Raw genomic sequence first — 13,781 nt, 5'->3', positions numbered from 1 at the left:
CATCAACCCAAAGTTATGTAGCAGTATTCTATTATGACGTGTAAATGTTTTTGTATGTCTCTCAACTGATTCGATACGTGAGGACATGTTCTGCGTACTATCAATATTTAAATTGAGACAGATGGATGTTACAGAGTTTGAACAGTCTCGTTTAAAGTAAGAATTTCACAAAGTTTATGGTCGTTATAAAGATGTTTGTTTCAAGTACAACCTGTTAAAGGTCAAATGGTGTCTGACGTAATTCATACGATATAAGTTAGGCCGTTTTTGTTTTATCTACATGTACTGATTTTTACTACGGATTACTTCGTTTACCTGATCAAGATACAGCTTACTCGGTTTACCTGAACAAGATAGAGGACTCACCGTGGGTGAAACTGGTCGATAGAGGATGCTTACTTCTCCTAGGTACCTGATCCAACGACTGGTTTGTCCAGAGGTCCGTGTTTTCCCAACTCTTAGTTTTGTGGTCCTTATTTCGAGAATGATCACTGTTCGTTGTCTTCACTTTTCCCATAGAAATTTCGAAATCCATTGCAAAAGTTTCAAAGAGAATGAAATATAACTTCGAATCTTCAACATTTTAATGTGTTCTTATACCTTGGTATTGATCTTATCATTATGGTCATATTTGAGTTATAAGGATTCATAATATTAATTTCATTGTAACACTCAAGGACCATTAGAGATATCATATGGAATTAAATTTCAAAGACAAACAGGCGGGTAAACATGCTTAAATAAACGTTCTTCGATTTTCACTAAAAGTGGACAATAATAAAACATTTTGTTAATTGTATGTATTTGTCATTCAAAAATACGCACTAAGTTTAAAGTACCGATTTAAAGCTCTATTTTAAAAGCGGGAGGGGAATCGTTATTATAGGACAATGTTGCTAAATGACATCTTTTCTGTTTGGGGTTAATATACTATATATCCATCTTTCCAGGGGAAAAAGCTACTATGGGGAAATCTACCCAACATTATCAATGTATGCATGGTTAGGGGGTACGTTAATTCAGGTTATGGAAATCTTTAATTGGATAAAATACGCGAAACAGTGTGACGTCATAATTCAAATAAGCATACCACTAAGTATATATTAAATTCCGATTTTATGTTTATGTAAGTTTTATTAATGGATATTATTTATGCATAAAATAAACCATGCACCTACTAAGATCCAAAGAAATACGAATTATCACACTGACTGTCCGGTAATTTGTGTCTGATTAATATGAAAGTAAACTGATGGCGTCATAATCGAGTGACGTTGACACATTTAAAGAAATTGTTAAAGTGTGCCATGAAAATGTCGACAAAATTTGAAATATATGACATGGGATATATGGAATATATATGTGAAACACTGAGAATTTATTGATATTATGAAGATACGTTGATTTCATTCATTTACAATTTTGTTTAACGGACGAAATATTTACTATAGAAGATCGATCCGATTTTCCTCTGTCACAAACTGAAAAAGAAAAACTGCGAAAGAAACACACTACGACTCATACTTTTAAAAATGTTTGGTACACTGTGTGAAAGGTCATAAACCAATGTATTCGCCAGTTATTGATAGAATAGACTGTTAGGAAAACTTCCAAAGAAATCTGCATAGCATCAGTGTAAAATGTAAAACATAGGCTAGATGATGTGTTTAAATATCATGTCTTTCTGAAAGTAGTAGGATTCTATCAGCAATTTTGATAAACTGTGGGTGTTTTACAGTCATTATCCCAGTTACACCAATGTTTAAATACTGGAATAGCGTGTTACTTTTCCATTTTTTATTACGGTACATTCGTGGTCTATTTATAACAGTCATACAATGACGTCATACAGAAGTGCATGTTCGTCACGTTATGATACAATATGTTTTTATGTAAACAACCAAAATAGTTTTTTTTAAAAGTTAGTAGGTCCCACCCTCTGTATAGGACAGATTTTATGCAGTTTGTGTGAATAAAAGAAGTATGAACTGCCTTAACATACCTGCATTTGCTCTCTGATTCCGAAATTGAGTATATCTTAATTAGACATACATAAAAAGAAAGAAAGAAAAAAAAATCAAAAATCAAATGAACATAGGTTAATATTTTTCTTAAAAGAAAGGTGGATATAGCAAACAGTCGTCAATCTCATCAATCCCATAAAGAAAATGAAATAGATAGTTGAGGAAACATGGATCTCTGGACACGTCAGAGGCGGGATCTGATGCCTAGGAGTAAGCATCATACCCACCGTGAGTCCTATATTCTGATCAGGTAAACGGAGTTATCGTAGTCAATATCAGTGTGCCAAGATCGGTATGAAACAGGTCAGACAGCATTGGATCCAATGGTATTGGCAAATCAGATCGTTATAACGAGCATATAATTTGCGTAATGCTGACTTTAATTGAGACTCTTCAAACCTCTGAACCATCAACTTGTTTGTCAGTAACTTGTCTCGATTTGAATAAGTTGAGAGATATAAACACCATATGCAGGTGATGATGGGATATTGCTAAAAAATATGGGAAGTTGACGATGGAGAAGCTGAAATCATCTCATTTGTAATAAAGTAGAGTTCTTAGTTTGTCGTTAATATCTACTTTCAATAAAATATATAAGTATGAAGCAAAAGTGAACGATTCTGTAGTGTCTTTTATTTCGAGCTTGCAGGGATATATCGAATCGACATATGAATGGAAGTTATTATTGTTAATAGATAAAGCGTCGTCGATAGATCTAAATGTCGAATTGAAGGCCACAGCAAGGCATTTTTGTTCTTCTCAGGTTGAAGTTTCTGCATAAAATCTACTTCATATGAATATTAAAAACAGGTCAGCTAACAAAGGAGCAAAATTCGTGTCCATAGGAATTCCAACAGTCTGTTTCTGGTCATTAAAGACCACCACTTATTTTAAATGATTATCATAGGTTTCATAATTAATCTTGTAACTTGTGATTATTTTAAAATGAATTTTATACTTACATTCAAAAATAGTCAGCTTTGTATAATATATCTTGTTACATTTATACTGCTTTGTTGCTTTAGGCATTGCAAAACAATAAACGACGGAATAACAATGATAAATATTTGCAATTCGAAATTCCTTGTGAACCTCGTAGAAATCTTCACATGGGTTAACAAGTAGGTTTACACAGTTTGTGAAAACTAAAGAAGATGTAAAAATGCATATGTTAATAAAATATTTCTTGAATGACGTAAAATATATAAGATATTACCAATGTTGAAAAGATATTGATAGACCTCGGCCTCTGTTCTCGACTGTTTTTGCATTGAAGGTGACGAAAAGGATGATGACCCTGGAAAATGTGTCTCGATAAACTTTAGCAAAGATTGTTCCACCATCTTTAATTTGTCAGGTCTGTTCACAGTGCTGTCAACTGAAATGTAAAACTTATACGGTGCCAATTTTGATGAACCAGATGCGCAGTTTGACAAATGATATGTCTTCAGTAATGCTCAAGCCGAAACATTGGAAATTCGAAATGCAATAAACTTGCCAATGACTGGAGTCACATTCGTGTAAGGATCAGAACTATGCATGAGGGAGATAATCCTTTATTTTGAAATGAATCTCTAAATTTTATCACAGCAATTAAATATACATCCGTATTTTGAAGCTAGTATCGTAGTACTTAGCTACTGCACTGTAGAGACCCCCAGGGATTAACAGTTTACCAGCAGAGATCTCGAACTGGGGGTCGTAATGTAAAACTTATACGGTACCAATTTTGATGCACCAGATGCTCATTTGACAAATAATGTCTCTTCAGTGATGCTGAAGCCGAAATATTGGAAATCCGAAATAACAATAAACTTGTAAGAACTAAAAAGAAAAAAAGGAGAGTGTACGTCAAATTCATCTAGTGAAACTTTCTTTTTTCCTCCTTCAGTTGTCGTCCTATCTGTGACGGACTATGACTCGTTTTTCTGATCTGATTAGAATAAACGTTATTCTTCATAATGACATAATTGAAAATATTGAACAACCGCACCATAGATAATAGTAATGTATTATGGTAAGATAGATATCGATGGTGACAATTATCTTAGCATTGTTTAGTTTAGACATCTCCTTCACGTTTTGATATTGAATATAGATTTTCGTTATCTTCGCCTTTCATGGCAATCTAATATATCAACTTTATGACAAACGGGATGATTTCATGTTCTCCAACTCCAACTTTCCAATTTATGTTACTATATTCCATTATTACCTTATATGATGTATATGTATATGTTGCTAAGGTCCCACTCACATGTTGTATTGACAAATCAGAACATTATAACGACCATTTAATTTGCGAAATGCTGACTTTAACGAGACTGTTAAACCGTTGTAACATCAATTTATTTGCAAATAACTTGCCTCAATTTACAAACTGGCCCTGCGCAGAATAAGCTTTTGTGTATCAAATCAGATGAGAGATATCAACACCATATGCAGGTGATAAAGGAATATTGCTCCATCAATACTGGAAGTTGACAATGGAGAAGCTGAAATCATCACGTTTCGTAAAGTTGAGTTTTAGTTTGCCGTTAACATCTATGTTCAATAAAATGTCTAAGTATGAAATAGATGGGGAAGACTCTTTGGTGTCTTTTATATCGACATATTAATAAAAAAAAGTTGTGAATAGATAAAACGCCATCGATATATCAATTTAAATATTGACAAGACCACAACAAGGTTTATTTTCTTCTCGTAAAGAAGCTTGTGAATAAATATTTCTCGAAAGAATATAAAAACAGGTCAGCTGATCAAGTTAGTCTTTTGAAAGGGAAGCTAGAGTATCAGTTAGATTATCAAATATAGAATTAATGTCAAGTTCGTTTAAAATACAGTTGTAATATTGAACCTTACAAAGACAATATTGCTACAAACTGCCAGCCAGAACTAAACCCTATTTCCTGTGTATCCTTTCTCATTCTTTTGTCATTTCTGGTTAGCTAAACACAGAAAGATTGATGGTACATACCTTTGTAGTGATGTATCTCATATACAACTGTATGATGTTAACATTCCCCCCTTATATGTTCTATCTATTCTGACCTCAACTTCTTGTTTTTATATTTAACCATTGTATAAATATATGTTCTCTAGACAAAGCTAGAGAACATGTCGGTTTTTACTTTGTTTATTTTCATTTTTTTCAGCACTTCATTTTTGGTCCGAAAGCATTTTCGGGAACCATAAAAATATTGAGATAAAAATTTCGCAGAGTGATTGTGATTGTTATATGGATGCCCAGAATGTTTGTGATTTTGTCTGAACATGCATTTATGCGCATGCACGTATTTTGATATTTAGGTACTTTTACTTTGGAGTGGGTCTTTTTTGTTTTTCAATAAAATCGATTCTATTTTAGATATATTTTGATATCTTTTAATGGCGTGACAAAAATCCTTACCATGTACTAGCATGCACATGTATTACATTTTGATTCGATAATACTAAATCGTTTATAACTTTCGAAGGAATAAAGGGAATGAGATGCTATTCTTCGCATATATACTAGCGGAAAAAAGAAACTGTGCATTATAAAATTTAGCAGAATTTTTCTTTATTTATTGTTTATATTTATAAAATGTAAACAATCGATAAAGGTGATATTTTTTTAACAATATCGGATAGTTCCCGACTCAGATGCACGGACTTTTTCATGGTTAGTGAACACATGTTCTTTATTGAACTGTTCGTAGGGACTAGTTTTACTGGCCAATACTGTTTGGAGTAAGAAGTGTAAAAGGTTTGTTTGGACAATATTCGTTAAGGAAAGCACTTTAGTTTTGACACAATTTACCCTTCTGTCATGCCACGAATAAGTGAAAACCAATGTACTCGTGCTGTTGGGATGCTTGAAGCTGAAATCGCACAAAATATCGTAGCAAGACACTTTGGAGTTCATCGGAACACCAACCAGTCATTATGGAAACGTTTCCAACACTCTGGTAATACTCGGGATCGATCACGCTCTGGGTGTCCTCGTGTGACGTCGCGTCGATAGGACAACCACATTAGACTTTTGTACCTGAGAAATCGTTTCCAGACAACACGTTTGACTGCTCGTAGCAACCCTGGACTTCGACCAATCAGTCCAAAAAATGTGCATAATCATCTGCGCGAGCACAGCATCAGACCAAGACGTCCAGTGGTGCACCCAATACTGCTTCAACGTCATCGTATCGCTAGACTAGCGTGGTGCAGACGACATCTGCGATTCAGAATACAGGAGTGGGCCAATGACTCCAGATTCCATTTGGATAGCAGTGACGGTCGTTGTAGAGTGTATCGTCGCGTTGGGGAGCGGTACCAGGACGCGTGTGTTGTGCATCGTCGACAATTTGGTGGAGGTAGCGTTATGGTGTGGGGTGGAATAACAGCACGTGGAAGGACCCATCTACAAATTGTCAATGGAAATCACACCGGCGTACGCTATCGAGACGAAATTATTCAGCACCATGTGATACCCTTCATACAGAGACAGAAAAATCACATCTCTGCTGCAAGACAACACAAGGCCATATATTGCACGTGTAGTCAGGGACATTTTTGTTCAACAGAATATCAATGTCTTGCCTTGGCCAGCTGTTTTCCCCGATTTATCGCCGATCGAGCACGTCTGGGATGAAATGGAACGACGTCTACGCCGTTTAGCAGATCAGCCAATGACATTGGCTGATTTAGGCCAGGCTTTAAGCAGCATCTGGAACAACATCCCTCAAGCATTTCTGAACAATTGACCAATGACTCTGTTGTCAAGCATGCGTGAATGCAAATGGTGATCACACGCGTTATTGTTAATTCAAATTCGAATAACAGTGTCTTTCGAGTGTGCTGAAATTGACGTTATTCGACGTTAACATTGATGGATTATGAAATGTTGTAACGAATACATTTGTTAACAGTATTACAAAAGATAAAATTTGTTCATTGTTATTTTTTTATCATTTTTTTTTCCATATATTAAATAATGCACAGTTTCTTTTTCCCGCTAGTATATGTATGATATGAGTATCTGTATATTCCAAATCAAAATGTAAACGCGCAAGTGCATGTACATGCATCGTCTTTTTAATAGGCTATTATTTTATGGATCAAAACTTTTCTGCTTTCATAAAAAAATGTTTCGAAATTTGTGTTGGATATGCTTGCACGTCTGCTAATTACTGATTTGTCCACTTCAAATTCACCATGACTTTCTTATGGATGATGGAAAAATGATTTATTATATATTATACGCTTTTGTAGCTGATATGCAAGGTGAAGATAACGAACAGTGATCAATCTCATAACTCCTATCAGCAATACAAAATAGATAGTGTGGCAAACACGGACCCCTGGACACACCAGAGGTGGGATCAGGTGCCTAGGAGGAGTAAGCATCCCCTATTGATCGGTCACACCCGCCGTGATCCCTATATTTTGATCAAGTAAACGGAGTTATCCGCAGTCAAAATCAGTGTGCTAAGAACCCTTTAACAATTGGTATGAAACACGTATATAATATAATTGCATTGTCAATAAAAGTGCATAGTTACACTTATGTGCGCGTACATGCACTTGCATCGGTTTTTTGTCAATTTCTGGGTACTAAGATAGTCATAACCTTTTAAACAACAGGCTAAAAGAAAACAACACCGTAAACAACACTGACAATGGGCACTTAATGAATGGTTTAAGAAATTGCCAAATCAAATCCGCATAGCTTTAAATTTTTATGCATAGTAATTTTTGCATATGAAATCAAGTACTGATTAATAACACGTGTAATTTTAAATGAAATGCTTTGGTATTGAAGTTTGAGGTATATTTTCAGACTTTAAAGTGATCAGCATGGTGTTTATCACTGAAAAGCTCGCGTGAACGCATGTACTAAATGTTGATTGAATAATGCTTAAAAACTTTTAAAAATAATGAACAAACTTCAAAGTATATTGTATTAGTATCTAAAATTATATGATTAGAATTCCTGAAACAAATGTGCATGCGTGTTTACAGTGTATGCACGTGCATTATTTTTTTATTTTGATATTTTTGAACTCACGGCTACTTTGTTCTTCTTTGAAATAACAGGTATTAGAAATTTGCTTTGTACAATATGTAAGTAATATCAGGACTATTATCTGATTGCCGTTTAATTTGATGATGATACTATGTATATGATTTTCTCGTTTTTAACGAATTAGTTTGGAATTTGTACTGGACATTCATAATAATGCTTTTGACATAAAGATAGTAATTTTTACTCACAAGCATGTTGGTTGGATTGAGTGTGATGGGAAATTGTCTGATCTTGTATAATTATCTTACCGATGAAGGAAATAAGATGAAATTCATATTGTTTGTAATATGATGTATGCGCCGATAAAAGGTTTTAGTTGAAATGGGACATAGCGGGGGAGGGGGATCCGTGAGGTTCCCTATTACTCATTACAAAAATCCACTAGTTATATTTGTGATACAACTTTATGCTATTAGTATATGTTTGATGTACAATTGAAATATCACCTGTGCATCACAGTGCTTATATCCTGAAATAAAACACACTTAAACATAAAATGTTACTCAGTGACAAAGCATTGATGAATGTACAAGTAAATAGTAACATACATGTACTACTTCATATCAGACCATAGCAACTTTTCTTACACCAATTTGATAATATGATAAATAAGGATACCTTTCGAAATTAAATCCATGACCTCTTTCCTTATTCTCTCAAAGTCTGCACGAAAATCCACGTTCATCATGAACTTTATCTTGCAGCCAGAGTAGGAAGTTTGAAAAGCAGATTCTATCTTGCCATTTTCCATTTCATTTTGTTTGGTCGTAAAAACAATTCCTTTCAATAAGAATGAAAATAACATCAATACAAATAGAAATGATAATAATAACGATCGTGGCAAGCAAAGCTAGGGTCGAGACGAGGACGTTCCAGATTGCACACTTGAGTCCCGTGATTGTTTCTTCATCAGCTGATAAATGATCGGGACTACCCAAAGTAGATTGATATCCACGAAATTGCGTGCATGGAAATTGCAAGAAAAATAATAATGAAGTAAACTAGATACAAGCTCGTTGTGAGACAACGAGAAGTTTTTCCGTTTGATTCGGAAAGGTGCGATAATGCAATACGGACGATAATTCTGATCCTAAATTAACAACCACACTTTGTTCTGTAATGCTTGAAAAAATCCGTAGTTTTAGCGAGAGAAACGACCAAAGTTTCCTACACAAGATCCGTTTAAAATCCTCATTACGTAACGGATCGCAATGTTAGTGACATCAGTAATCCCTTATTATAAATTACATATCTAAAGCAGTAAGTTGGCTAAAATCATTAGCAGCAGATTGCATGCTAGAACAAACAATTTTGCTTTAATAATGCTTCAGAAATTCATGATACGTTTTGAAATATCAAGGACATTTTTACTCCTCCTGGTCCTTTATTTGAAGGGTTGATCCCAAACATTTGATGTCTTCGTATGTATATTATCCTTATTGACAAATTTCGTTCTAAATCGTTTAGCAAAATCCTATTTTACAGCTTCGAGATCATTTGGACCAGCACCGTAATTCTGTTTTTAGAATAACATAAGAAAATATTTCCCCAATGCTCTACAAAATATGTTCCCTTTAAAGGGGCATGGACACGGTTGAGCTAAACAATTATTTTTCAATTCTTACTGTTTACAATGCTTAACTAATGAAGTTATAATGGTCAACCAAAAAATATGAATATCCGTTTTTGAGTTACGAGTGAGATACAGCACTCACAATTCTTTTTTATGCAAACATGGCTAGTACCATATTTTTGTTTTGATAGAAAATAGAATCTTTGAAACAAATTGTTTGTCTGAAACACTAGAAACTGTTTAATTGTGTTCTGAATCAATTCGTAAATTGAAAAATAATTGTAGGTATGCTCTCAAACAATATTCTCTTGTTTAGTTTGCTGAAAATATCGTCAGATATTGGAAATCTTATAAGTTATACCGATAGGTGTCACTTGTTCCTTAATTGTATTGCCGTCAATTACAACCTGTATTGCTTTAAGTTCTTGAGATGATAAAAAAACCAAACCCTCCTGACCCCTTAACCGAAGGACTGACCCCTAAATCATGTTGAATAGGTTTCCTTATTATTTACAATTTTTATTCTACAATGTTTAACAAATGTTTTCAGTTAAAGAGGTTCGCACCTGAGATTTGGAGCAATGTCAATTTTTTGGGAAGTATTTTTTTGATTTCTACATTAAAAGAGAATTAGGAAATTAAAAAGAAAAACTGGGGTCGCAACGCTTGTTATTGAGCTACAGTGTTCTAAACATGACCTTTTTGCACTTAGAATTTATTCAATTAAACGTTATTTGTCTGTTGGTGTTAACACACCATAAGCAACACAAATCAACCATCACATAAAATAGATTCATAATCATGTCTTCTAACATTACAGATAAAAACAAATTTAATTCTAGTAATAGAAATACATGATGACCTTTTGCACTTGTTATATGAAAAACTTCATGATATCAACATTGAGAGTTTAAAAAGACATATTAGGAGTAAATTTTACATGATTTTCAAGATCTGGTCTTACAATGTAGAACGGATTTTAAAAAAAAGGTGGGGGTTGCAGATCAAATTCTTGAATCATTGGTGAAAATACTGATTATTGATGCAAAATTTCGAGTAAATTAATGAAAACGTTTTGAAGAATCGGTGTTTTGTTTGGAAAAAATATATCAACCAAGTTAATTAAGTACAGCATTTGAACTAGTTCCAGGTCACAGCTGCCTTTCTTATAAACTATAAAACTGAAATACACGTATAGGAGTATAAAAATAGACGATATATTGGATGAAACAGAAACTGTAACATCATGCAGATTTAGAACTTTTTGATTAATGAATCCTTCAGCCAAAAAATATAGTCCCATGCCAAACCCTTCCGAAATTTGAAATGACCCGAAATTGGCAAGTGCATAGAATTCAGCAAGGGATGTGTAATATGTTTGCACCAATGGGATCAGTATTGAGTCAGTAAATAAAAGGTGAAGATAACGAACAGTGATAAATTTCATAACTCCTACAAGCAATACAAAATAGATAGTTGGGCAAACACGGACCCCTGGACACACCAGAGGTGCGATCAGGTGCCTAGGAGGTGTAAACATCCCTTGTCGACCGGTCACACCCGCCGTGAGCCCTATATCCTGATCAGGTAAACGGAGGTATCCACAGTCAAAATCAGTGTGCCAAGAACGGCGTAAATACTTAGTTTCAGCATCCTGCGCAGTTGTGCTCCAGAGTTCAAGAGCTAACTTCCTTAATATAGGATCTTCAGTTTTAGGCACCATCCCTTGAATTCACGGAAAGGGAATATCATACAAAATTTGAAGATGACGTGTTAATTAAAGTTACATGCTGACTAATTTATGTTATATAAATCTTTACAACATATTTTTCGTATAAACGCGAGAAAATATCAAAGTTTCGTTCATCATTTCCCTAAGCAGTCCCTTTACATGTAATCTACATGCATGATCATTTTGCACTTTCAGAACACAAAACAAACAACTTTGCTTCAAGACCATTTAAAAATATTTTTGGTTTTCAATATATTTAGAAATTACCTTGCTTTTTCTCAGCCCCTTAATTTAAGGGCTGGTCCCTAAAACGCGATAAATATGTTATGATTTCTTAAAAGTAAGTCAAACTCCAAGTTCAGACACAAGATCAACGCACTTGATATAAAATAAAAGGTGTTACCATAAAAAATTGATACACAAGGTATGAAAGACCTACCTTAAACAGTTCAGAAGAGATTGAATAGATTAATAATTGTTTTTATAAAAAGTAGGTTGAACTTCGAGGTCAAGGTAACAAGAACATACACAATTGTATCACATGAAAGGTCTTGCCGTGAATAATACATATACAAAATATGAAAGCCCTTACATAGTTCAAGGGCTATTCTAAAAATATGTTTGCTAGAAGCATATAAAACTTTGCTTCCCTAACGTGGATTCACCGTACCGTACCTCCTGGGACCATAAATTAAACAAACTTGAATCTACACAGATAGGAAGCTGTCATGTAAATTTTCACTTCTCTGAGCCAGTAGTTCCCGAGAAAGACACGCTTAGAAAATGACCTAATACATCTGAATGTAAAACTTTAATCCCTTATCGTGCCCTCATCCTACCCCGGGGACCATGATTTGCACACTACTCTATATCAGACATTTTTCAGATAAATTTCCACTTTTCTAGATTGTTAAGTTGTTCTTGGCACACTGATGTGGACTACGGATAACTCCGCCTGATCAGGATATAGGGCTCACGGCAGGTGTGACCGATCGACAGGGGATACTTACTCCTCCTAAGAATCTGATGCCACCTCTGGCGTATCCAGGGGTTCGTGTTTGCCCCACTATCTATTTTGTATTGTTTGTGGGAGTTATGAGATTGATCACTGTTCGTTATTTTCACCTCTCATACATTAGTATTTAAAACTTTGATTCCCTATAGTGCCCCAACAAACGCCTGGCGTTCATGATTTTAACAAACTTGAATTTACATTATGTCAGGAAAGTGGCATGTAATTTTCAACTTTTATGGGCTAATGGTTCTTGAGAAGACTTTTAAATGACCCCAACCAATTTTTCCGTTTTCATGATTATTTTGCATTTGAAGGAGACGTGACCTTTTATTTGAGGAAACTTTATTATCCTTCATCCCAGAATGAATTGTACAACGTGTGATTGAAATTGGCTCATTCGTTCCGGAGACGATGAAAATGTGAAAAAAAAATTACGGACAGACGGACTTTTGAACAAAAGTTGATCAGAAATTAAAGCTTACTTGAGCTTTCAGCTCAGTTGAGTTAAAATTAAGAATAACAATAAGTTCTTCACAATGTTGATATTGATGATGATGAATTACACGTAGAATTCTTACTTTTGCTGTCGTCAATATATCAAAGAAATATATTGCAAATGAGTCTTAAGCTGTTTCTGAGTTCAAAGGATTCTATCACGTGATCCCCCACCAATACGGCGAAGAAGGATTTGATTTTAAATTGGTATATATATATGTCTTAATTGTAGCATATCATATGAAGATCAATGTGTTACGATTGGAACATCCGGTTGAAAGTGTTTTCTTGAACTAATGAATTCTCATATGCACCGAGCTGTTATGCAAAAGAGCTTATAAAGACGAGTCCACATTTATTTGCACTTATACATTTGAATTCCATCTTTGTTTCAAATTCTGGTGATTGTTGATAGTTATAGAGGTCAAGCTTTACTGTGTATAGTATACATATTTTAATAACTCAATGACTGAAAACGTTGAATCATCAAAGCGTCCAATCATCGATTAACCAAATAGTTAGACAACGAACACTGTGTAGTAAACCCGCACTTACAACAATGAACCTGCATATTGTTTACATACATCACTATATAGACATACTGTACATATACGTCCCATTTTGCGTCTGTGCAGATAATCAAGATTATTTGATACATATCAAATAGCCCACAATTAATTAAGATTGGCTAATACAGTTCATACCGTTTACGAAATAAACCTGGTTCGAACTATCTTGCCTCTTACAATTCCGCCTAACGGGGAACGAGTTAACTTTTCTTTCTGCTCAAACCTTAGATTCAACACATTGTGAAAAATGATTTTCTTAATGACAGTTCATTGCCATCGAGCTAATTTATTAACATTGTGCAACCGTAT

At 34.5% G+C, this 13,781-nt stretch overlaps 1 protein-coding gene across 3 annotated transcripts in view; it reads right to left on the bottom strand.

Annotated features, from left to right (window-relative positions):
• The window catches only part of LOC125675751 (uncharacterized), a 67,843-nt gene that overhangs the window by 16,160 nt on the left and 37,902 nt on the right, over positions 1–13,781 (bottom strand). For all 3 annotated transcript variants that reach the window (XM_048913540.2, XM_048913542.1, XM_048913541.2), the window contains 2 exons: positions 8,707–8,868; positions 3,241–3,402 (listed from right to left, as the gene is read on the bottom strand). In XM_048913540.2, the coding sequence (XP_048769497.1) occupies positions 3,241–3,402; positions 8,707–8,868 (324 nt within the window). The remainder of the gene's footprint in view (positions 1–3,240; positions 3,403–8,706; positions 8,869–13,781) is intronic.

The sequence above is a fragment of the Ostrea edulis genome, chromosome 3 (assembly GCF_947568905.1).
Source record: "Ostrea edulis chromosome 3, xbOstEdul1.1, whole genome shotgun sequence".
NCBI lineage: Eukaryota > Metazoa > Mollusca > Bivalvia > Ostreida > Ostreidae > Ostrea > Ostrea edulis.
Note: the sequence above shows the minus strand (reverse complement) of the source record. Positions and strands in the feature narration are given on the sequence as shown.